The sequence below is a fragment of the Phascolarctos cinereus genome, unplaced genomic scaffold (assembly GCF_003287225.1).
Source record: "Phascolarctos cinereus isolate Bilbo 61053 unplaced genomic scaffold, phaCin_HiC Scaffold_9;HRSCAF=440, whole genome shotgun sequence".
In the NCBI taxonomy this organism is placed as follows: domain Eukaryota; kingdom Metazoa; phylum Chordata; class Mammalia; order Diprotodontia; family Phascolarctidae; genus Phascolarctos; species Phascolarctos cinereus.
Genome location: NW_027556402.1, coordinates 181,558,748 through 181,585,962, shown reverse-complemented (window position 1 = coordinate 181,585,962; position 27,215 = coordinate 181,558,748). Strand labels below are relative to the sequence as shown.

The 27,215-nt window shown below is 39.4% G+C and overlaps 1 protein-coding gene across 4 annotated transcripts in view; it reads right to left on the bottom strand.

The window, feature by feature from the left end:
- The window catches only part of PROM1 (prominin 1), a 153,293-nt gene that overhangs the window by 16,324 nt on the left and 109,754 nt on the right, over nucleotides 1-27,215 (bottom strand). For all 4 annotated transcript variants that reach the window (XM_020992810.2, XM_020992865.2, XM_020992871.2 and 1 more), the window contains 10 exons: nucleotides 26,698-26,857; nucleotides 20,768-20,920; nucleotides 14,976-15,099; nucleotides 13,870-13,973; nucleotides 10,634-10,718; nucleotides 7,790-7,936; nucleotides 7,280-7,351; nucleotides 3,654-3,746; nucleotides 1,383-1,436; nucleotides 116-196 (listed from right to left, as the gene is read on the bottom strand). In XM_020992810.2, the coding sequence (XP_020848469.1) occupies nucleotides 116-196; nucleotides 1,383-1,436; nucleotides 3,654-3,746; nucleotides 7,280-7,351; nucleotides 7,790-7,936; nucleotides 10,634-10,718; nucleotides 13,870-13,973; nucleotides 14,976-15,099; nucleotides 20,768-20,920; nucleotides 26,698-26,857 (1,073 nt within the window). The remainder of the gene's footprint in view (nucleotides 1-115; nucleotides 197-1,382; nucleotides 1,437-3,653; nucleotides 3,747-7,279; nucleotides 7,352-7,789; nucleotides 7,937-10,633; nucleotides 10,719-13,869; nucleotides 13,974-14,975; nucleotides 15,100-20,767; nucleotides 20,921-26,697; nucleotides 26,858-27,215) is intronic.

Below are 27,215 nucleotides of genomic sequence, written 5' to 3'. Positions count from 1 at the left end.
GAAAAATAGTTCTTTAAGCATATATAGCTATATTTACCGATAAATATTACATACGTGAATATGTACATGTATAGTACATGCAGACAGACACATTTTAAAAATAAAAAAGATTTACCTCAATAATAATAGAGGAAGCATTATTATTAATGAGGAACTGAGCACCTTCCACAGTTGTAATGACTTGAGACACTTTAACCTGGGGAAAAAAATTATAATAGTACCAAGACATATAAGGGTGTAATTAGATATTCTTACACAAGTATGTACAATTATATAATAATAGCAGCAAAATAAGTCATATATTAACTTTAAAGTTGAAAAAGTACTTTCCTCACTTCACAGAACTGTTGTAAGTTAGCATAAGGATTATTTATTTCTATTTTCCAAATAAAGAAATCATGATTAAATGACTTGTTAAAAGTCACATGAAAAGGAAATGTCAGAGTTGAGATAAGAACCTCATTCTACTAATTCCTAGTCCAGCTCTCTTTCCCTCAGCAGGAGCCAAAAGAATCATCAAGTCTCGTGCCTATTTCTAACTGATGAGGAAAAGGAGGTTCAGGGAAGGGAAGTGGTATCTGATCCAGGATTCACAGGCAGTTTGCAGCAGGAAATAAGATGGGAACCTAGGTCTCCTGACTTCTTTTACTCCTATGTCCTTTCCATTTATTCCACTCTGCCTGTTTAACCACTGTCCATGGTGGTTTCTATGAATGACAAATAACAGTGCTGGCGCATTAGCACAAGGACATGCAGTTTGGAGGGGTTTATCAGTAGTGGTCAAAGATTTGCACTGATCTAAGCCCCACGGGCATTTCTGAAGTTGACAGAAAAGGTCAGGGGCCCAGTCTTTGGCCATGGAAGTTGGCAAATCCAACTGGCCCACACAAGCACCAAAAACCATGATGTGATCGTCACTTTATCAATGAGAAGAAAGCAACATCCAGGGTGGCTTAAGGCAAATGAGGATCCTTGGAGGCCATTTACAAATAATAGCTGAGAAGTAGAACTGGTCTACACCAGCAGGACTGCTCAGCCTTCTAACCCACTCCCAATACTCTGAGTTAACTGCAAAAATACAGCCAGATAAAGTCTTTAACGCCACTGTTATTATTCCAATGTACGTATAGATGCTTTCATAGAAGCTATAAGTCTGGAATTTTAAAGTGGCTGAAGATAAGAAGGACTTTTCTTTATCTTTATGTACTTTATTATGTATTTGTTTTATTATTAATAAATATTGTTTATATAAAAATAATAAACACAATTATTATTTCTTATTTCTTTATGTACAATGAAGTAATTCTCCCCCAAACCAGGCTACAAGACATTTTAAAATAGAAGGACCTCCCCAGAGGCAAAAACAAACAACAAAAACTTACCATAAGTTCAGTTGCTGTCTTTTGTAGTAACCTGATACTTTGATTTAAAGTGCTCTGGGAAATAAGCAAAAATCACATTTTCCACATCATTATAGGAGACAGCAAGATCTTCAGCTATCAGTCCATCGCTGTTCTGGTCTGGCAATAATCTCAACAGGCCTAACAGCGGCAGAACAGCCTCATTTTATGAAAACTGCTAGATACTGATAGCAGAAGTGAATGACCTTACAAAATTGTTTCTAACCCAAGAAATACTAGAACATGAAAAAAATAAGCATTCAAGTATTCCCAGATGCATGAAATGGTCATATATTAGAATGAAAAATAATAGTAACTTATGAATAGTTGATTAGCAGTTACTGATTTCTGTGGGAATTGGAAAGAAAAAAGGAAAGAGAGAAAATTGGCTAATTAGCATGAGTGATTTTTTTTTAACTTCAGGGATAGTAAATAAAAATCAACTTAATTTTTTTTTAAAACTCAATTTATTAGCATTTAAAAAACAATATATTAGGAATAGGAACGCAAGGATGGGGAGCTCACTACTTTAAATGGCAGCTCATGTTGGGACCACTCTAATTGATATGAAGCTCTTATTCAAAATAGGCCTTCCTACAACATCCATCCATTACTCCTAGTTCTGTTCCTTGGACTTACAATGCTTAATCTAAAGCTTGTCCTACAAGAAAAACTTGCAAATAACTGAAGATGGTGACAACACTCATCTCCAACTCCCTTCCGATCCCTTCCTTCCCCTCCCCTTAAGTATTCCTCAGTTCTTTTCGTCAAAAAGAATCCTACAAAATTTAAACAAGTACCTGCATTGTGCAAGGCAGTGTGTTAGGCTGTTGGGGACCCACAAGACAAAACAAAAACCAATCCCTGACCACAGAGAACTTACTTACAACATGGCAACATGGTTCAGAGAAATCATGGCTAGGCCTGGGATGACTGATCTCCCTGCCTCAAGCTCTCACCTTCTAGTCCATCCTCCACTCACCACACAAAATGATTTTCTAATGCTCAGATCTAACTGTATCAGCTGACTCCCCCAACACACAATAAACTTCAGTGGCTCCCCATTACCTTCATAATGAAATATAAAATCCTCTACTTGGCTTTTAAAGCCCTTCACAACCTGGCCCTTTCCTAACTTTCTGGTCTTCGTACATTTCCCTTCCTTCCAAATACTCTATGATCTAATAACACACACCTGCCTGCTGCTCCTTGGAACACAACATTCCCTCTTCTGACTCCGTGCTTTTACAATGGCCATCCCCCATGTTTGGGATGTTCTATCCCCCTCCTGGTTCTACTTTCTAATTGCACCTTTTGCAAGAGGTCTTTACGCTGCTCTCCCTCACTTCTGACAATGTTAGTGTCTTGCCTCTTGAGATCACCCCCCACTTTCTCTCTCTCTGTGTCTGTTTCTGTCTCTCTCCGTCTCATATATAAATATAATCTTGCTAGTGCACAGTTGTTCACAGGTTGTCTCCTCCAACAGAATGGCAGCTCCTTGTGGACAGGGGCTGTTTCTGCTTTTCTTTGTATCCTTAGGGCTTAGCACAAAGCACAATGCCCGGCACCTAGTAAGTTCTTGATAAATGCCTGATGATAATGATCGTGTCTATTTGTGAAAGATCCAGTTTACCCAAGCATGTCATAACACGCAAACAACATACATTCAATTTTGCTGAGGGGGAAGAAGAGGGAAAACAGTGACTAGGAAGGACAAAGGGAGAATCGAAAACAGAGGAGAGGAAAAAAGAAAGCAGAAAGACAATAATGACTCACAAGGTTATCTACTGTATAAAAATAAGGCACTTACCCTGGCTTTAACATATTTCTTGACAGTCAGTTAGGAGAGAAAGAATTGGAAAATAAGTAAGGGCCAATTTAAAAAGAAATATAAGCATAGAGATGTCCTAAAAGGCATTTTTATATCAGCAGCATTTTTAAAGGCTGTATCCCACTTACATTGAGATGAACTCAAACACTTAGGCTAAAAAAAGGAAAAGTAGAAACCAGCAAGGAAGACTGGTAAAGTGACAGACATTTTGTTTTAATTGTCTTACCATTTTGTAGACACTGGAGCACAGCAGTCAAATTTTTCTTAATAGGAGCAACACTAAAACCTAGCTTAATGTACGTGAAATGGCAACATGCCATTCATTCTTCTAAACTAGAGAAGATTTTATGAATACATTTTTGGTAGGAAAAAAAGTGACAGTGAGTTATGTCTTGGGTACTTATTTGTTAAATCATATTTACCATTTCCTGCTCCATAGGGATCACATGCTGACGGTGGATCATTCGAATATTGCTTGCGTGCCCTTTCAGGGCATTTTCCAAAGCTCCTTTGGGCTACAAATACAGTAAAAATAATGCAAGATCAGTAGGCACTTCAGGCTTCCCCAGGAAAAATAACATTAGTAACATGAACTAAGCCAGGAACATGGGACAGACATGCATCTCTCCTTTTAAAGGGAGCAGCAGGGAGTATAGATGGAAACCTTTGGAGACTGATTTTTAAGCTTTTCTGATTCATTTGTTTTTCTGATAAGCAAGGGAATGGGTAAAGGAAAGGAAGAATAATAGCCGAGCAGACAAAACCCAAGCTTGAGGGTGCTTGATGAATTTCTCTGCTATCCTTTCTCCACTTAAAGTCACTGTATTCTACATAATACAGAGAGTAAAGTTTAAAATTCTTAAGCCCTGCACATTCTCTCACGCCCTCAGCATGAGAACTCATGATAAGTGCTTCAATGCTTTCAGAAGGATTAAAGCAAAGTCCCTTTCCCTGTCTTGCCTAAAGACAAGTGGATTTTGTTGTTTTGGGTTGGCTGAAATACACACAGCATGACTTAGGATGTGGTTATAATAACAACTCTCTTTTATCTGGAGCTTTAAGGTTTTGCAAAGCTCTTTCCTCAACTACAACTCTGGGTGACAGGGAGGACCAAGTATTATTATCTCCATTTATACAAATGAGAGAACTGAGATTCAGAGACATAAACCAAATGCCTTTCACCAGAGCCACAGGACCGGGAAGTAGAAAGCTGGGATTCAAACGCAGACCTCCAGACTAAGTGCAGGGACTCTTCTGCTATACTTCCCCCAACAGGGCAGACATGAATGAAGCAACAATACTTATTTCCTGTTTCATAGAATCAAAATTAATGAAGGAGATAGTAAATTATTAAAAAAAGAACCAGGAAGCCTTATGAAACTTATTGTTAGAAATGTGGATTATGTAGAAAGGGTCTGTTTTCCTAATGGATATCTTTCAGATGCAGGAATTTGTTAGTAACATTCCTTAGAATGGCACAGATAATACCTGCCTTCACATGAAGCATGCACTGGGGAGGACCTGATGTGCCTACTTGGGTTACCCCTTATAAAGGGTATGTGTAACCTGAGGCTTCTGGTTGGTCCCCTTATGCCCTGCGATAGGAAGAAAAGCCTTTGGTTCAGTGAACTTTTCATTAATTGCTTTGGAGATGACCTCCTGCCAGGAAAGCAACACCTGTAGCTTCAGACATTATGAAATGAAGTTTAACTAAGGTCTTTATTTTCTCACTAAGCTGCATTATTGACTTTGCATACTTGGGTTCAGAGCCCAAACGACCTGCACTATGACTTGGGGGCATGATTATGACACAAAACTTGAATTTTAAAGGTAAAAATGAAAATAGGCTCTTTTCCCTCTCTTCAGAATGCATGACTCTACATTTTAACAACCTTCCTTAGACTTCCCAAAGAAGGATTTCTCTCCCCTTCTCCCCTAGCAGCAATGACGGTTACCTGCATGTAGCAGTGAGGCATGTTTATCTACATGAATCTAAGAAAAAACCCTAAATCTTTTGTTGCCTCGTTTGCTCTGTGTTTCTTTCCTTAAGCATAGGTGACTGAATAGAAAACTTAAGATAGACGTTCCTAATGTTGGCAGCAAACTCATGAGTTAAAGAGGCCAGGAACTTTTGGATCTAGGTACTGGTTTCCTGGTAGGCGGTGAACTCCAAAGCAATTTCTCAAAGGAGAAAATGACTATCGTCAAGTCACGACTGAGCTTGCGTGAAGACATGTATCTCAAGAGTTTCTTAGACAGTAAAGGACAAAGGTAAGGGTGAAATGTTTGTTCAACAGTCCTACACAGTGCTTCATGTTTTGGTGTTCTAAGGATCAATCTTGATAGGTGGCAAGGTGTTGGATCTGGAGTCAGAAATAACTGAGTTAATATATGCACCAAGTGGCATAGCATCCAAATTCTTAGAGGATAAGTTAAGTGAGTTACAGGAAGAAATAGATAGCAAACTCCCCTCTCAGAACTAGATAAATCTAATGACAAAGTGAACAAGAAAGAAGGGGAATAGAAGTTTAGAAAAGTTAGATATGGTAGACCTCTGGGGAAAACTGAATGGGGATAGAAGATAAAGGAATACACCTTTTTCTCAGCAGTACATAGCACCTACACAAAAACTGACCATGTACTAGGGCATAAAAAATTCACAATCCAATGCAGAAATGTAGAAATATTAAATGCATCCTTTTCAGATTATGATGCAAGAAAAATTACGCGTAATACAGGTCCATGGAAAGACAGATTAAAAACTAATTGAAAGAAATAAGTAGTCTCAGGAACTTGCTAACTATGTGATGCTGGTTAAGTCACTTAACCACTGATTGATTCAGTTTTATCATCTGTAAAATAGAGAAAATAATAGTACCTAATTCTCAGGGCTGTTGTGAGGATAAAGAGATAACACTTGTAAAGTGCTTTGCAAGCCTCAAAGTACTACAACATGTTATTTATTTATTTTTTAACTTATTGTATCATAATTTAAATACAGTAAATCCTTAATTTTTGTGAGGGTAACATTCCTCGAAAATGTTAAAAACATGAATGCTGATAAGCTGAACCCACAGGAAATAGGAGGTTAGGTTCCCCTAACAATCAAAAACTAGTCTTTTGCTAGAAATTGTTCAAAACACACTCATTTGTGTGCAATTCTTCATAACACAAAATTAATTCTGTGCTGCAGACATTCTGGCATTAAATTTATCTAACATCTTTGTTTTCTCACTAAGCTACGTCACTGACTTAGAGCTTAAGGACTTGCACTACACTTTGGGGGCATAATTGTAACACAAAACTTAAGTTTTAAAGGCAAACAATGAAAATGTACGCACATGGAGCTCTTTACAACAATAGGGGAACAAGATCATTGAAGTGCCTAATAAAATACCAACCACTCCACAACATAGATGCTTCACTGTATGCATTAGGCATCTCATTTTTTTCTTTATTGCACATAGCTGCAAATGTGTATGGTTGTCAATGCCAAAGTGAAAATGAGGTTGCTAACAAAAACCACATGAACGCTTGAAGTTCTGTGTTAAAGACTGTATGTCAATGTGTAGTTATCAATCGTTTTTGTTTCAAACATTTTTTTTGGGTGGGGGGGATACTGGAAGAAATATAGATCTGTCCTAAACGTGATCTACTTTGTATATTGTGCTCCCTTCTAGAATGTACCCTATTAATCCTTTCCAGCAAAACCCTAGACTTGACCCTTTCCTAAACTTCATTTAAGAGATACCCCCAAAGTTCTGCTCTGGAGTGGGGACATAATATGGCAACAATTCAAGAAAAGCCTGACATCCCCCTTTTAAAAGTCAAGTTCTTCCAAGACTGGACCTGATCCAAGTGATTCTCAAGCCAAGGTCCCTTAATGGGACAAGTGGGAGCCCTTGCTACAAGTGCCCAAGGGTTTTTACACATATAATGAGAATAATAAAAATGATTCACATTTATGTAGCACTTTAATGTCTGCCAAGCAAACTACACACATTATTTCCTAACAGCTGTCACATTCAAATAAATAATTTAAACTTACCAACTGTTCTGCTCTTGCTTCTAAATCATTGGCAAATGATAATAGATCCACTTTTGTTATACTCTTATTGACCTAAAAAAAAGGATGTCAAGAATTTCAGGTGAAATAGGCAGTACGAGTATTCAATTCAACAAATGAATGAGCGAGCAAAAACATACTCATTAAGCACTTACTGTGAGCCAGGCAATGTGACAAGCACTAATGATACAAAACAAATACAAAAACTAAACAGTTTTGGCTATTGGCCATCAAAGACCTTACACTCCACTGTATATGTTATCCCCATTTTACAAACAGGAAACACAAATTTAGAGAAGTTAAGTGACTTCTTCCTAGTCAGTGAAATGGTAAACCTCAGAACTAGGATTCAAGCTAGATCTCCAGATCCCAAATCCTGGGCTCAGGTGCTGTTGTTACAGGTGACAGAATCCCTATCACTTGTAAAAGGCATAAATATTTTCAAAGCTTTATTTTCTCTAAATAATTGATTCAAGACTATAGAAATCTTACCTCAGTCAAGTAAGCTGCAAAATCAATTCCATCTATTCCTGAGAAACTGAAATTCAAAAGGTTCTCTTTTCCCACTTCATCCAGTAAAACTATGGTGCTAAGGTTTATTTTAATACTTTCAAACTGAACTGTTAGATCTTGGGTATACTGTAGTAAAAAATTAAAAACAAACATGGGAAGTAGAAATGAATTTATTCCACAGAGATGTGTAACTGAATTCTTTAAGCAAAAAGAAAATAGCATCATTAAAATTGATTTCAACAGACATTTCTTTAAAAATCTCCTATGTGCAAGGCTTTGAGACAAGAACTGGGAATACAAACACAAAAACAAAAGGTAGCACAGTATAGTGGTTAGAGTGCTGGATTTGGAGTTAGATGACTGGGGTTCGAATCCTGGTTCTGCTGATTATTATCTGTATGTAACACCTTGGACAAACTACTTAACCACTCTGAGCCTCAGTTTCCTCATCTATAAATGGAGGGTGGGCTGCACTAGATAATTTCTAAGGTCTCTTCCAAATCTAAATCTACGGTCTTATGATACTGTCCTCAAGAAGCTTATATTCGATTTAGGTCAAGGGGATAACATAAATACAGATATGTACAGATAAGGTATTGGGGGAAGGAGGGAGTGAAAAAGGTGGGAAAGAGAGGAAAGAAGAGAAAGAAAAGGAGGGAAGAAGAAAGAGGAGAGGCAGAGCGGGAGAGAAGGGGGAAGAGAGAAGAAGGGAGAAAAAGAAGGTGGGAGATGGGGAGAGAGAGAGGGGAAGGAGAATAAGCAATAAAAACTGGCAGGATAGGGGAAAGCAAACAACCTATGTGTTGAGCAGGGAATATTAACTCCCTACTTGACTAGTACTTCACTCAAGAATAGGGATTCTTTTTTGGGGGGGAGGGGCTAGGCAATGGGGTTAAGTGACTTGCCCAAGGTCACACAACTAGTAAGTGTCTGAGGCTGAATTTGAACTCAGGATCTCCTGTCTCCAGGGCTGGTATTCTATCTACTGCACCACCTAGCTGCCCCCAAGAATCCAGATTCTTAACCTCTAGTCTGTAAACTTAAAAAAAAAAGTTTTGATCATTGATTTTCAATGTAATTGGTTTCCTTTATAATCCTCTGTATTTTATTTTATGCCTTTAATACTATGATTCTAAGAAAGGTCCCACAGGCTTCACCTTCACCACACTGCCAAAGGGCTTTATGACACTGATCTTTAAACAGGTCAGCATGGGCTAAGACTGTACTTTGAACAGTTCTATCAAAATGATGACTAGCCTTACTGGTGGAATCTGCACCATGGCAGCCCCAACCAAGCAACCAGATGACCAAGCAAAAGGGATTTGGTCAGTGCCTATTATTACGCCCAGAATTTTGGGGGATATAAAAGCGTGGGCCCTCCCAAAGAAGTCACATAGTTGGGGACTGGACAGAGAAAACAACAGGAAAATAAGACAATATTATATACAATGTCCCAAAAGTCTTTTAAGTTTTTAAGCTAATTATTAAACCATAAAACCTTAAAGGCCAAAAGGTCAAGTGAGTGATGAGCTTTCTCCAAGGCCCCCCAATAACTACACCCACTACATCACAAGCTTCTGCACCTTAGCTATTAAAGTTTCAAACTGCACTAAGACTTTGGGGACACTGTATAACAAAATGTTAAGTGAAATAGTTTAAAAACATAAATATCCTAAGATTTTGGAGGACAAGGAGAGTATTTAAAAATAAGGAAACTTTAAGAGAGGTTAGGAAAGTGAATGGACTTGCCCAAGGTCAGTCAATGGAAGAGCCATTGGCCATGGACTCTAAATTGAGGGATCTTTCCAATCTACTATGCTGTCTCCTTGAGTGACCTTGAGTTATGCCTTGAAGAAGAGGAAAGATCTGGATAAGTGCAAGGCATGAGCAAAGGTCTGGAGGTACGGTGGGGCAGAGGACACAGGTCAGATAATAAAGAGTGATCTGACTGAATTTGGGATGACATATTCAATCTGAATCACTGATAAAGTCATCATGGGAGGGCTTATAGTAGTGATATTAATAGCTGACAGCAAAACAGAACTTTAAAATTCACAAAGTACTTTTCATCTGTTACTTTATACCAACCTGCAAGGCAGGTACTACAGGAATTATCTTCCTCACTTTATATATAGGGAAACTGAGGCCCAGCAAGTTCAGGTGATTTGCTGAGGTCTTACAATGGATAAGTCGTAGAACTAGGATTCAAATCCAGCTCTTCTAATCCCATCACCAGGATTTTTCTACTATATCATGCTGCCTTTCAAAAACAGGCAACTGAAATACCCAGTCCCATATCACTGAAGAGACTGGGGCTTTAATAAGACTAATAGATGTTTACATAATGATTTAAAGTTTGCAAAGCAATATGCTTCCTTATTTGAGCCTCAAAACAACCTGATGATGTAAGTACTACAGACATGATTACCCCTATTTTACAGATTATTAAAACTGAGGTTTAGATGTATTAAGTCTTGTCCAAGATCATATAGCTAGTAAGCGTCTGAGATGGTTATCTGAACAAGGTCTTCCTGACTCCAACCAAGTCCAGGAGAATTCTGGCCCTTTGTTGACAACATCACTTCCAAAAGGACAAACAACCCATTACGTAATCCGTCTCTCAAATGTGGGGAAGGAGGTATCATGTGCCAAGAGACTCCACTGTGGAGGAACATATAGCCTTCCTCAGGAAGCTCTGACTTGAACAAATCACATTGAGACTATTTATTATTGGTAAACCCACAAGGCAAGTTCTGCAGCATGAGAGATAACTTCATTACATGGAATAATATGTCCATTACATACAGAGTTCTATTGACTTACCTGACTAATGGTCAGAAATTTGCTGATATTGTAGAATTTATCAAGCTGCAGAGAGGTATAAATGCCTTTATTTTTCTTGCAGTCACTATGGGAAATAAATACATCAATCATATTCAGAAAGGCCAAGCTGGTGCTATCTATGTTCTTTGCTGATGATTAAGAAGAAAGTTACCCGAAATTTCTGTTTTGTTTTTTTTTTTAATCTGAGAAGGGGGAAGAGGTTCTCATTGCTGAGGATACACCAATGGAACCAAGAGTGTAATGAGTTATTTCCAAGGCTCTCTGATCTCTTTCTAACCTTTGTAATTATGTCCATGCATTCAGTAAATACTCTCTCCTGATTTTTTTTTTTTTTTGGTCTTTTATATAAGGATTAAGCAGCCACAGAAAAATATCCTAGGAAGCAAACCCCCTAACTCTATAGGGAAAGTGAATGGGATGAAGGACAACATTCAAAGCAACAAAGAAATGTATGATTAGAAATGGTAGTCGGCGAATTATATACCCAAAGTGAAGGGTAAGAGAGGAGCATCCTGAGGTTTGCAAAACACTTTACATACACTAGTTCATTTGCACCCTGCAAAAACCCTGTGAGGTTGGTGCAATTATTATCCTCAATTTACACATGAGCAAACCGAAGCCAAAAGAAATCGAGACTTGCCCAGAGTGACACTACTAGTAAGTATTCGAGGAAAGAATAGAACTCAGGGGTTCTCCTAAGTCCAAGTACAATACCAATCTACTAAAGGCCTCTAGCACATTGGATAATCTGCATTAGATGCATGGAAAAATATGGGGAAAAAAATCAAAGGATAAGAAGGCAGGGATGAGTTGAAATCTGTATGGATGGAAGGAAAATCCACATCAACAAGGTGGCAGAACCACTGAAGCCTTAGGTAGCTACTAATGACATCTTTCCACTTTCCCTTAGATCTGGATTTTCCCCCATTCCACCTCTACCCCTCCTTTCGTGTTTTATTTGGACCAGTTACAGATAAAATTAAATTATATGGAGTGATTATATCAAGGGGACAGGCATAAATAAAGTCAGTATCGGTTTTCCAAATCAAGGACAATGTTTAGCGATGTAACCTTGGGCTAATCACTAAATTTTCTCTGCCATAGTTTCCTACTGTATACACCAACTGGAACTACATTCCTCTCCCCTGTTGTGATACCCTCATCTTTCCCCTTCCCACAGTCACAAATCTATAGCTATGCCCTTGTATCTTCTGGAAGTCCCAATCTTGATACTACAAGTATTAGTGGACTGGGAGAGTTCCCTCTCCCTGTACTGATGTATTATCAGGAGATTGAACATGTTCTAGGCACTCTGAATTGGAAGTTGTAATGAGTTTTGATACAGGATCCTTAAGTGTAGTAGACTTACAATAAATATCTACTGGACTGAAGGAAATTATGAGTTAAATGAGTTTGTGGGGGATAGCTGAGGACCTTCATGACAATTGATAACATTATTTCTGGGGAAAAATTAGCTCCAAGTTCCAATTAAATGAACCTTTGTAACACTACCTGCTCATAAACTGGAGATTGTTTACACATGTGAAAGCTCCCCAGGCAACCCTAGAAAACTCTGACAACACCATCACCGCCATCACTACCACCATCCCCATCACCACCACCACCACCGCCATCACTACCACCATCCCCATCACCACCACCACCACCGCCATCACTACCACCATCCCCATCACCACCACCACCACTGACATCACCACCACCCCATCACTACCATCATCCCCATCCCCATCACCATCACCGCCATCACTACCACCATCCCCATCACCACCACCACCACTGCCATCACTACCACCATCCCCATCACCACCACCACTGCCATCACTACCACCATCCCCATCACCATCACCACCACCGCCATCACTACTACCATCCCCATCCCCATCACCACCACCACCACCGCCATCACTACCACCATCCCCATCACCACCACCTCCATCACCACCACCCCCATCACCGCCATCACTGTCACCATCCCCATCACCACCATCACCACCCACCCCCATCACCACCATCACTACCACCACCCCCATCACTACCACCACCACCACCACCACCATTTATGTAGTGCTTACAACTTGCTAGACACTGTGGGATGCAGACTGTATCACCTGACAGTTTCTACAATGCAAGTATCCTAGTAGCCTGAATTTTAGTTTTATCCAGAGAGACGGCAGAACTAATGGATAGAAAGCAGCATTCAGATTCTAGAAGACCTGGATTCTGCCACAAACTGACTGTGAGACCTGGGACAAATCAGTTGATCTCTCAGTGCTCTAGGCAATTCTCCAAAACTGTAATTTTCAGAGAGGTGCCAACCTGCTCTGATAGAGATTTTCCTTATCCACGTGTTCTTTCATCAATGAAATCATAAGTATAGTACTTATCCATATCTGAAGATTACATATTTGATTTCTTTCCTTATTAGAATCTGTTGATGGTGATAAATTTACAAAAGTAATAAACAGGAACTTCTCTGAGTAAAGTAAACAGAGGGATACCTGTGAGATTAATGCTTAAGACTGTCTTTATATAATATTTTAATGTATGAGCTACAAGACAGAGCATTCAGTGACTTCTCTCAGTTTGCAGATGATGCTAAAACATTTCCAGGTTGTTAAATGCCCATTCAATGAAGGTAAGTTGTAGGTGAGTTTTGCAAGCCCTTGTGAATAGGGAGAAAAAAGGTAAATGCTTTCCAATGTGCAAACTAATCATATAAGGATAGTATACAAGATTGTGGGTTTCAATCTATCAGTTAGGACCCAGGAGAGAGCTCTATGAATACTTGTATACTGTTCCCTGGGTAATGAATGACTCCTCATATTTTTAAATAACCCTACAGCCTATAATGTACTTTCTTCAGAACAAACCCATATTATTCACATTTTACAGATGAGGAAGCTAAGAGAAATGAAGTGACTTGCCCACAGTCATATAGTTGGTAAATGGAAGAGCTGGGATTCAAACTCAGATCCTTTGATGCCAAATCCAGTCCCCTTTCTGTGCTAAAAGACAGAATGGAGCTGCAGGGGGCATTGGAGAAGAGCCACTGAAATTACCATGAAGATGGAAGGATATTATAAAGAAGCTACCTAGTGCAGACTTTCGAAGGCAATGCTCTCATATTGAAAAATTAAAACCAAACAAAACCATCACCATATCATACTAAAGCTTTTATCGGGTAATTTTTGTACCTGTAAACTTGCTCAAAGGTGAGATTAACATCAGGATTTTTAAACAGGAGACCCGAAAGGTAGTTTTTCCATTGTTCATTGAATAAATAAGGGGTATCCAAAACCTAGAACCCAAAAGCCTTCTTATTATTAATACAGAGGTAATTCATTACATTAATTTTGTAAAAAATAATCTCAACATTTCCCCTTCCTCTTCACTTGCTTTATATATGAGGCATTTAGAAGACAGTTTAATTTTCCCATTCTAATCTTGGCTTTCCAGTTAAAAGGTAGGAAACGGATCATAGGATTTAGACCCAGAAAAGATGCTCAGAAGTGGTAAGTATCTTACCTATGGTGGCACCCAGCAAAGCTTGGATTCAAGCCCAAGTTTAAATTCAATGTTCCATCCCCTCCCCTATGGTATGGATCTTGAATGCACGGCTTTACCATGGAGTAGCATATGCAATGCAATACCAAGCTAGTTCTGTTCAGTAAAGTAAGACTGGGACATGGAAGAACAATTGGTTTATTTATCATTATAAAGCCAAAAGGACTTAATTTAGCAAAATAGTGGCCTGAACCTAGTTTCCTTTGGTACAGCTGAATAACTAAAATATCCTTACTACCAGCAGCTCCCTTAATGGTCTTCAGTAGCTGATTCTGCAGAAAGAGGTCTAAGACCAAATGGGGATAAATACTCCATTCCAATACCACTGCCTCTTCTAATAGCTGAAGATCTCTGGCATTAGATCTCTGCTTCACAAAACACTTCTTCAAATATAATGTTATTTATAGACTGACTCCACAAAGAATGTTCATTGTTTTAAAGGGCAACTACTACCCTGAATAATAAATGCAGATTATTTTATTTATAGCCAAGAATCTGAACTGTTTCTTTTTCTCATTGATACAAAGACCCTCAATTCATTTGATTAATCGCTTCCTCCTCTGCTCTCCTCTCCTCCATAGTTTTTGCCTCTTTACTGAACTCCCCCAACTCCTCTCCCCCTCACCCCCAAGCCACACACTAATTATAGAAATTTAAAAGTTTGGATTATGACAACAAAATACACAGGCACACACACAAAAACCAAAAGCAAAAACACTATTAGCCATATCCTTACCTGAAATATAGTCTTGTCTTTAAAGGGTTCACAGACCAATTTTTCTACATTCCCACCCAAAACAAATGTGGAAACCACTATGATCATCAAGGCCCAGGAAAACAGGAAACTGAATCCAACTCCACTGGAGAAGGAAGAAAAAGAGAGAAGATCAACCAATCTATTAAGACTCACAAAGTATTCACTATCTTTGAAAACAATTATGTGGAAATGATGGATCTACAATCTATAGGTTTTTATAGGTTACAAGTCAGTCCAAACCATTAAGGTATCAAAGGAATCCCTTTGAATGGAATCAAGCTTATCTTTGTTCTCTGCATGGCCCTAAAATGTGGTTCGTGAATTTGTGCCCATTCTATCAAACAGGATATTACGGGTCTAATACTGCAGATATGAATCAGTGTTTATCAGATGACATTCCAGATAACTACAGGATACTCCAAACAAGAAAGGTCTAATTAAAAAGAAACAAACAAAAGATTTTGTGGGCTTCATTTGTGGATACCAGAGCACTTATTAAGATGCAGACAGAAAACTAGCCCTGGAGGCTAATGGTAGCAATGGAGTTGGCTGGAGACAAGGTGGGTCACTTCTATCCTGAGATAAGAGACTGGAGATATCTGGAAGAGTAAAAGTAACCAGGGATTGACTGAGGAGAAGAAAGGAGAGTAAAGGTGGGACCATCAGTAATCTAAGAAGTTGTTTCAATGGTTAAATTAGGTTCATTTCAATCCAGTGAGCTTAAAGTGAGCCACTATACAGAATTATTTCCCCTCCAGGTTTAGTGGCACCCCTCTTTTACCCACATGGCTTCCCACCAATTCTGTGTCCATATATGCCATCAATGTTTTTATTATTAACAACAATTTGCCATTTTCACTAGACTCAACTAACCATAGAGGTTTATAGCTGTGGCTGATTCTTTTTTAAAGGCTTTTTTAATTCTTTTTCTACCCCTCTAGGCTGATTGTCATGGGAAGTCATATCACCATCTCCCACTTCCCCCCCCTTCTAAAAGACAGAAGAAGCTGAAGCTTAAATGTTGTCACAGCTAAATTCATTTCTTCCTTCTGGGCTTCCAAGATCATTTAAACAATTTTCCAAATGAAATAACACATTCTTCTAACAATTCTAATTAGTCTGATTATCCTGACTGTGCCTACTATATTTTCCACTCCTGCAATTCTCTGGCTATTTACCAGATGTCTACAAGAGATATGCTATGTCTATAAAATGAGGGAAAGCAGGAGTAGTGCTGAGGGAACCAACAGGAAAGGCATGAGACCACCTAATACTTGGGATCACCTGAAGTCAACTCTGAAAAAACTTGGGGTTAAAACTCATTATGGGCAACGAATGAATTAAACCTTAATAAAAACACACATCTGTTCTGGAATTCAACATCTCCCTTTCTCTCTGTCAATCATAGAATGCATTATGAAAACTGTAGGAATAATATCATGCATTTCAGCAGAAGAGGGGTGTGTCGGGGGTAGGGGTGTTTTCTGGCCTGAGAATTACACTTTGGATTCATCCTAAATCGTAGTTTCACTGGGGTGGGGGGGAGAGGGAAGAGAGGGAGTTTAAGACAATTTATGAAAGGTACACTAAGTGACTACACAGCGACTTAATTTCCACTCTTCAAGCCACTCCACCAAAATGGTGCAGCTCACTCCAATGCTGCTTTGGGGGTACAGGGAATTCAGAGTACAAAAATGGTGGCACTTTAAGTAGCAGCCTCACAATCAACAGCCCTCTAGATCAAGTTTCAATTTTGAGTCAAATCAGCACACAAGTGGACCTTTTCATTGGGAATTTACTATCTTAGGCTTAAATGCATGAATACACGTCCTTGCTCTCAATTTCTAGTTTAGGATGGCAAAGAAAGACCAGTTTCTTCCTCAGCTGGACTCTGATAACAGTCTGGTTCACAGGCAGCTTATAAGGCAAGATCCTACTGTTACTCTCATTTTTCCTTAATCTCTTTCACTGCCCATATCCAATCAACTGCTAAGTCCTGTTATTTCTACCCTTGTTACATCTATCATATTTGTCCCCCTCTCCTTCCTCTGGCACTGCCACCAGCCTGGTGCAGGTCCTCATCACCTCACACCAAGATTATTCTAATAGCAGTCAGGATGGTCCTTCTAAATCAAGTTTCTCCCCACTCCAGTCCATCTGCTACTCACTTGTCAAATTTATTTATTTATTTATTTGTTCATTTATTTATTTATTTTGTGAGACAACGGGGGTTAAGTGACTTGCCCAGGGTCACACAGCTAGTGAGTGTCATGTGTCTGAGGCCACATTTGAACTCAGGTCCTCCTGACTCCAGAGCTGGTGCTCTATCCACTGTGCCATCTAGCCGCCCCTTTAGCTGTCAAATTTAAAAAAGGAGCCAGGAAGGGAGAGTGGTAGGGAGTAGTGTAGTGAGACTGCTTCCAAAAGGCTCCTCAAAACAGATCTAGAAAATGCAGCAGATCAACTCATGATGGGGAAAACCAGAAAAAGTCACAGTCTTTTGTTGAGCCCAGCTCAGCATAAGTAGATAAGATCATCAGATACTGGGGACAGGATTGGGCCAGGAGCATACCTCAGCACACTCTAATACACACAGAAAGGCTCTGTAACAGGTAAGAGGAGGTCCCAAGTGTGAACTGTCCATGCTGTCACCTACCACCGTGTTCTGGATCACGTATCCAGAGAGAACTGAGGAGACATTGTGCAGGGGAGCAGAAGTCCTGGTTGGGGAGGCCTGCCACCACGCACCAAGCAAGGAAGAAGTTCAGAAGGCAGCAGCAACAGTGGTATAGGTCACAGCTCAGGTGCAGAGTACAATTTAATTTCTAGCATCTAGCCTAGTCTGCAGAGGAGTAACCAGGGCAGGAATCTGTGCAGCTGCACGTTGAGGCAGAGCCAGGAACAGGCTGCTTGGGCTCAGACCTAAACCCATGTCAGGAACTTGCAGAGTACAGATCAAGGAGGAAGCGATCAGGCTGTTCTGGGAGCAATGAAAGATCGCAGCTCCTTAGCCTGTCCCTGAGATTCTGAAATATCTGAACATTCAACCTCACCCAATAATCCTCAAGAAAGCAGTAATAGGACTAACCAGGAGAAGAGCAACTGAGTCCAGCCCTAACACGAAGTTCAAGGTCAAGAAAGAGGCTGAAAGAATGAACCGCACTATATAAAGACTATTATGGTGTCAAAGCTCAAGACACAAACCCAGAAGAAGAGAATGACTTCAGAGCATCCATAAGCATTGCCTCAGAGAAAAACAGCTTGGGCACAAACTAAATTGGAATGCCTACAAAAGATGAAGCAAGAGTTTCCAAAGAGTTAAAAATGTCTTTATAAATAGAATGAGAACATTCGAGGAAAAAATTAGAAAACAAGTATGGGCTCTAAAAGAAAGAACTGGAAAGGGAATTAGCAGCTTGGCACAATAAGTTCAAAACCTCGCCCAAGCAACAAACTCCTTGAAAATCAGAATGGAAAAACAGCAACCAAAGACTCCATGAGGTGTCAAGAAATATTAAAACAAAGTCAAAAGACTGAAAAGAAAAAAGGAAGTAATTGTAAGGTATCTCTTAGTAAAAACAACTGACCCGGAAAACAGTTTGAGGATAAAAAATTAAGAATCATTGTACTATCTGAAAGCCATGACCAAAAAAAAAAAAGAGTTTTGATATCCTATTTCAAGAAATCTTAAAACTCCCAGAGCTCTTAGAACTAGAAGGCAAAGTAGAAAAACAAAAGAATCTACTGGTTACCTCCTGAAAGAAACTCCAAAATGAAAACTCCCAGCCAAATCCAGAGTTTCCAGGGCAAAAGGAAAAAAAAATACTGTAGGCAGGCAGAAATAAGGAATTCACATACCAAGGATCCAGTCAGGATCACATATGATTTAGCAGCCACGACTATAAAGAAGTGAAGAACTTGGAATACCATATCCCAGAAGACACAGGATATTGGGTAACAGCAAAGAATAACTAACTCTGCAAAACTGAGTACGATGCTACAAGGCATTGGGGGGTAGCAGAATGGAACTTTAATGAAATAAAGGAATGAATGAATTTAATGAAATAGAGGACTTCCAAGTATTCCAGATGGAAAGACCCCAGCTGCACTGAGGTTCAGACAAAGGGTTGAAGAGGAACATAAAAAGGCAAACAAATGAACAAGGATAAAGGACCACACAAGGATAAACTGCTTACGTTCAAATATGGGGAGATGATACATTAGCTGACCTCTAACACCATCAGCAGTCATAAAGGGAGTCCCAATCAGACAAGGCTTGGGGGGATTTCTGTTACATCTTAATGATCTTAAGAATGGAAAGTGAAGGGAAGAGGAATACATTGGAGCAGGAGGCAAGGAAGGTTAGGTAAAATTATCTCATAATCATGGTGTGCATGCAGACATCTATACAAACAAGGAGTAAGGGATGGAGGGATCCTGACTCTCATCTGAACTGGTCAAAAGAAGGAAGAACACACACACACACACACACACACACACACACACAATTGGGTACAGAAATACATTTCGTTCAGAGAAACAGGAGGGAAAGGGGAAAGTGAGGGGAAGGATCAATCCTAAGGAAACAACTCTAAGGATGTATAAAAATATTTACAGCTCTTTTTGAGGTGGCAAAGAATGGGAATTTGAGGAACTACCAATAAACTGGACAATTATGGTATATAAATGTGATGGAATATGATAATGTAGTAAGAAATAATGAAAGGGATGGTTTCAGAGAAACCTGAGAAGATCTGTATTATCACTGATACCATTTGAAGTGAACAGAACCAGGACGACAGTTTATACAATGATAGCAATATGGGAAAGGCAAACAACTGAAAAAATTAGGAACTCTTATCAGTGCAATGACCAACTACAGTTACAGAAGGACTAAGCATGAAACATGTTACCCATCTCCTGAACAAGAGGTAAAAGACTCAAGAGTGAGCTTCAAATCAAAGAAGTGAATCTTTAGCTGAGCTTGATAAATTACGACAATTTCAATCCCATCCACCAATTACATAAAGATTCTGTGTCAAAAGTCAGCTAGTGAATTTCTGTCTACCTTAATGTTCTTGCATTTTTACATTTGGTTTTTTCACATTTTTACATTTATAACAAATGAGTTCAAAATCCTAAAACTATTCATTGGGAAGATTCTTAAACATATTAGAAAATTGTCTCCAACTTATAATGTGATCCATAAATCCAATTCATCAACCCCCATAAACTACAATATACTGAAAGTAGATGAGTGAGTCAGGGTGCCACAGTCAACCTCTCCACTTTGGAGCACTCCCACTCTTCCTTTAGGATATTCTAAGGATTATCTGCGAGAGGTGGTTGTCTGACATACAGACCTAGTGGGGGTACCTCAATTTCTATACCAATTATTTAAAGTTTAACATCTTTCTTATTTTAGCTAAAATAAATTTAAATAGAATTTCTACTATTTTCTTCCCACAACTGAAAGAATCACCTCGATCACCCTTTCCTCCACAGGGTACATGCACCCAACTTGGAGATCACTCGCTTAGATGCTCATTTATACTTTTACCCATTTTGGCAAGGTACCCAAACAAAAGAAATCACACATGAAAGGCTGCACGTAACTTAAAGAGTACCCACAGTGCTGGGTACTTTACATTGTTTAAATTGCTTCTTTAAATTGTTAAGGTCCATCCATGGGATCACCCCACTCTCCATCCTCCAACCTGGGACTCTGGAACATTTCCCTTGAATGTGTTACAAAGAAAGGAAGTACTCACGCCATGAGGAAGTTGCCTCCAGTGTTTGACACACAGCCACGGTTGGTTGGAGTCTTGTGTTTGTTATAACCACAGGCACCACACAATAATCCCAGGTAGTAAAAGACCAGAATCAGGATCAGCAAACAGCAGGCAATTAAACAAGACAGCCATCTGATGAAAATGACAATTAACACGTGCATAACATAACATTTGCACATTATGGAACAAATACAAGAAACTTCAATGGGCGAGACCAAATATTCTTAATAAAACTCTTCCTTTAGTGAAAACTGCCACAGATGACACCTATATTAAAATGCACTTCCTTCCTCAACCACGTCTAATAAAATCTTTCTTCCTCAAAATATAGGTCTGATACCACAGCCTACAAGTGTTCTTTCTGATTGCTCAATAGTTAGTATTCATCTTCCCAAACTTACTTTGTACTAACTTCTTTGAAATCACTAATCTGGAGGCAGCTAGGTGGCACAGTGGATAGAGCACCGGCCTTACGGTCAGGAGAACTTGAGTTCAAATCTGGCCTCAGACACTTGACACTTACTAGCTCTGTGACCCTGGCAAATTGCTTAACCCAATTGCCTCACCATACCACCCCCCCCAAATTACTCATCTATATACATGCGGTATTTCCCCGGTAGAGTGTGTAAGCACTTTGAGAACAGGAGCTTTTTTATTTTTACCTCTGAATCTCTAGGAGCTTAGACACAGAAGGTATTTAATACGTGTTTATTGACTTGAATTGGATGGGACGGATAGAGAGCCGATAAGCAGGGCCTAGAGTGAGGACCAGAAATACTCATTGGTTTTAAGAGTTTCTTCCCAAAGGAGAGGGGTGGGTTAGAACAGAATGGGTTAGTAACTGCAACACACATTTTATATGGCATTTGATGTTCATCTAGACCTGTGATTTCATCAGTACAGGAGGCTTCTGGTGAGGAGGAAGACCCATCCACCAGTGCAAATCAGCAACTGTCCCCCAGTCTATTATCACTGAGGGTGGGCTAGGGCTCTAAAAGGTCAAGTGAATCATCCAGAGACACAGAGGCAATGTGGAAGTGGCAGATCTTGAACTAAAGTCTACCCTTTCAATCAACTGAGTACTCCTTAAAGGCTTATTATGAACCAGGCACTTTGCTAAACACTAGGGACACAAAGCAAGGCAAAAATAGTCTCTTACTTTCAAAGTGGTGCTGGGCCTGGAGTCAGGAAGATCTGAGTTCAAATCTGACCTAAGACACTTACTAACTATATGACCTGTGCAAGTCACTTAAATCCTGTTTGCCTCCATTTCCTCATCTATAAAATAAGCGGGAGAAGGAAATGGCAAACCATTCCAGTTTCTTTGCCATGAAAACCTCAAATGGGGTCACAAAGGGTCCAACATGATTAAAACAACTCACCAACAACAACCACCAGAAACTCTTAAGGAGATCAGTCTTACCAGGGAGATGTGACAATGTTTATAAGTCTGCATGACTGGTAGTGACAGTACTACTATTGCCATCCACAGCTTAGAGAGGTCAAGCAACTTAGCCATGACAGTATAAGATCGAGGACTTGAACCTAGGACCTGTGACTCCAATCCCAATATTCTCTCTACTACTGCTTTCTACTTAAGCAATACTTAAATAAGCTCTCTTTGGAGACTATTAATAAACATTTCTACGAGGCTCGTCAAGTCTTTTCAAGGTTTATCATTAATGTTTATCTATTTATGTGAAGAGAAATGAAGGAAGAATTAAGAAACATTGGGCTTCTTCAGAAGCTCTTTTCCAACAATAGACTGATATTATAGGAATAATGTTTCAGGAGCATTATTCCACTCTCTAGGCTGGAAAAAAATACCCAGATGCATTAAATATTTACAAGCATCCTAAATCAGGTGCCCAAAGAATGTCAATCTCCATTTTACAGAGATGCTGTCAGTTTGCCCAGGCATTCTACAATAATGGATGTTCAATTAGTTTTAACTGGCATGCCCACAAGCTCTAACAGTCTGTCCCAGCAGCTGAGGAGTCTTCAAGAATGGGAGATATGCAATAAAATATTGGAAAACAACAAAATAAAACCAAATGAAATCACTTTAACTCCATACTGCCTGACAAAATGTCTCACTGAACCACTTCCTTAGAGGGTAGCGGAACATCTGAAGGCAGGAATATATGGGCTCATAACTATGTGACCACAGTTAAGTCACAACTTCACTGAACCTCTATAATTTTCCTATAATAACAATAACAATGATGATGATAACAGAGTAGTAGTACTAATAGTAGTTATAGTAGTAGTAGTAGTAGTAGCAGTAGTAGTAGTGGTAGTAGTGGTTGTAGTGGTAGTAGTGGTAATAATAGTAGCAGTAGTAGTAAACATTTATGCAGTGCTTCCTCTGCTCCAGGCTCTGTGCCAAGCATATTACAATTATTATCTCATTTGATCATCATAACAACTTTGTAAGATAGGTGCTATTATTACCCTCATTTTAAAGGTGAGGAAACTGAGGCACACAGATCAAGGTCACACAGTTAGTAAGTATCTGAGGCTGGATTTGAATGCAGGTCTTCCTGACTCCAGGTCCAGCCCTCTATCCGTTGCACCACCCAGTTGATATGGGGAGGAGTCACACTACATTTTTACCTCAAAAGGGTGTTGTGAGGTTCTAAACTCCTTAAGAAAAATGATTTTTTTTTCCATCTTGTCTTTGTATATCTTCATATCCCCTGCATCTTGTACAGCTTCTGTCCAGGGACCTTTATGTGCCCTAATAGTTAGAATGCCAGATTGAGAGTTAGGAAGACCTGAGTTTGAATCCTGCCTCACTTAATAGCTGGACAACTTAAGAAGCAAATCACTTAACTTTTCTAAGCCTCAGTTTGCTCATCTATAAAATGGGTATAATAATAGCAGCTACCTCACAGAGTTGTGAGAATGAAATAAGATAATAAATGTAAAGTGCTTTATAAGCTTTCGAGTGTTATATAAATGTTAGCTATTATTATTATTATTACTATTGTGAGGGCTGAAGAAATGCTTGTTATCATCACTATAAGATGTATAGACTGGGGAGAGGAGTAAGAAATATTATCACAAGACTGGAGGTCTTTAGAGATCACTGATGGTAAACCCCTCATTTTACATAGAAAGAAGCTGAGGCCTAAAAAGCTAGGTCTAATTCCAGGATTCCAATGCTCCTTCAATAACACCACTGTTCCCTTCTCATGTGCTGGGAAAAAAGCACAGAAGAAAAAATCTAAGCAGATTAGACAATCTAGCAAAATTAGCAATCAGTCAATCAACATCTATTAAGAACCTACTATGTGCCCCATACTGCTAAGTACTGAATTACCAGTATTCCCAGGGCAAATGGCCTATTCTAGGAGGTGATATAACTTTGAGACAATCACCTTTACCCCTTTATGAATTTCTCTGTTCAAGGTACCATCCATTCCGGGTAACTTGGTTAAAACTTTGGCCATTCTTAACTCTTCCCCTTCCCTACATACGTAGTAAATCACCAAATTTTCCTTGGCTGTACCTTGAAAATGTTGTATTTTGGAGCTGAAGGGGACTTTAGAGCCCCCTATTTTACAGATGAGGAAACAGAAGGTCAGCCATGTGCCATGGCTTGTGCAGCACTATATAGCTCAGTCACCTAACAATACCCAATACACCAGAAAAGCTGCTTCTCTTGTTTTCTTTGCCACTGCCATGACTCTTATCCTAGTTCAGACCCTTGTGATCTCACAGCTCCATTATTACAAATCTCCTCACCAGGATTCCCAATCTTTCTATTCTTCAGAGAATCAAAGAATCTGGGACCTGGAAGGGACCTCAGTGGTCTTCTAGTTCGGTCCACAGGGAAGAAAATTCCTACTGACCATATGGTCACCTAGACTCTGCTGGAATGAGGATGCTCATCCCACTTCTGAACAGTTAAAACTGCTAGGAAGTATTCCCTGACATTTCACTCTACAACTTCTACTCTCCACTACCTGTCTGCCCTCTGGGGCCAAAGAAAACAAGGTGGATCCCTAATACCCATGTTGTTGTCATTTTTAGTCATGTCTGACTCCTCATGACCCCATTTGGGATATTTTTTTTGGCAGAGATACTGGAGTAGTTTGCTTTTCCTTCTGGAGATCATTTTACAGATAAGGAAACTGAGGCAAACAGGATTAAGTGACTTGCCCAGGGTCACACAGCTAGCAAGTATATGAGGCCAGATTTGAACTCAGGAAGATGGGTCTTCCTGATTCTAGGTGGCGGCACTTTACCTACTGCACCACCTAGCTGCCCATCCTGCCTATGACAGTACTTCAAATATCTGAAGACAACTCTCATGCTTCCTCAATCTTCTCTGGGCAAAACCATGTAGCTAACCTTACATGACATGAACCAGAGGCTATTCATCATCTTGGCTGCCATTCTTTGGACATTCTCCGGGTTATCTTCCTACCCCTCTGGTCCATCCTGTACATTATCTTCCTAAAGCAGCAATTTCAGGCTCATTCTCTTTCCTAAAAATTTTCAGTGGCTATTACCTCTAGGACAAAGTCCAAACTCCTTGAACTGGCCTTCGAGAGGCATTAAAATCTGGCTGCAACTCACCTTTCCAGCTTCATCTCTTACTCCTTGCCTATGTGAGCCATCACCAGTTCTAGGTACAGGAGTATCATCACTGACCCTTAGGTATTTTTAGTGCCAACTCTGCCTGCTCTTCCTATGATCTGCATTCTCTTTTCTCTACCCACCCCAAACTCATCTAAATGCTCCTAATCTCCCAAGGACCAGTTTACCAATTTAGTTTAGATCAGTATCTGGTAAACAGTTGACTTAATAAATGTTTATTGAATTGCAAAAAAAATGAATTTGTGGTATTGAAATCTTAATTCCTCCAATGAAGCCTCTCTAGCAGGCCAGGCAACAGAGACTTATCCTGTTTTTGACAACCTTCAGCACCCTGTCTGTACCCTACCACAGTGGTAGAGCATCTATATGGAAGTCTGTGGATCTAAGTTTAAATCCTGGCTCAGCTACTTAGCACTGTGTGACCCTGGGTAAATCACTTCTATGGATTTTAGTAGTCTCCTCTGTAAACTACGGCGGAAGGACTGGTGATGTCTGAGGGTCCTACCAGTTCCAAATCTAGTTGTCAAAACACTGGCAGGATTTATCAAAATATTCTCCTGGAAAATGTGGAACTCAACTTTTTAAAAAAAAAACATGTTAAAATTTGTCTTTACATGTAACTGGGGAAAAATAAATTATTTAAAAATAGTCTCCTGGATTACTTTAAATATTTAAAATTATGGTACGTGTTTGAGCTGTCCAGCTGACTCAGAATACAGTGTGTTTCTCCCTCCCTGGAGGTCTTTAAGCATCTGCTTTAATTAATGACCATCCTGGTGCATTATTGAGAAGATTTTTATTCAAGTATTTTAGTTGTTCAGTTGTGACCAACTCTGTGACCCCATTTGGGGTTTTCTTGGCAGAGAGACTGGAGCAATTTGCCATTTCCTTCTCCAGCTCATTTTACAGATGAGGCAACTGAGACCAACAAGTTAAGTGACTTGCCCAGGGTCACAAAGCTAGTAGTAAATGGCTGAGGCCTGATTTAAACTGAGGTCTTTCTGATTAGGTCTGCTGCTTTATCCACTGTGCTACTTATTCAAGTACAGGCTAAACCAAATGGCCTCAGAGGTCCCTTCCCATTCGGAAATTCTGTAAAAATGTGAAATTTTGTGAAGAAGTTGTCCACCTTCACTCAAGAACTGTTATACATCAATTTTTTCTGACTATACAGATTTAACAACCATCAACCTGTATCCCTATTGTAGGATTTCCTCACATAAGACTATCCAAAAAAATTTAGAATTTAAAAATACTCTTTAGATCTCCTCTACTTCAACATCTCTAAGGCAAGTACTCACCTATAGAAGTCATATTGTTCAACTAAGGGGAAATAATTTTCAATATATGTCTCAGTCTGAGTAAGATAAATTAGGAAATCTGTTATCGTCTTCTGAATAGGAAGCATTTTGACTGCAACGGTGATATTTGTGCCAATGGAATCCAAAACACTTTTGACATCTGAAAATAAACACATCTCTGTTATAAAAGTACCAACCTGAGGGGGGAAACCCCAAAAAACATCTTAGAAGCAAAACGAAAAAAGCATGAACTAACACCAATACTGATCCCCAACCCTCCTCACTTAACTTATATCCTCAAAACAAAGCCAGGTGCTCAGGCAAGTATGAATGCAGCCAAACCACTAAAAAGCTGTTGTTAACAAAATAACACTGTTTACACAGAATTGAATAATGCAGAATGTGGAATCAAGCCAGAGTTTTCTTTTTCTACTGAGTAAAAAAGAAGAGGTTCTTAACTTGGAAATGATGAAACCTTATACTGGCATTTGCTGCACTGAGGAAATGGTCCAACAGAG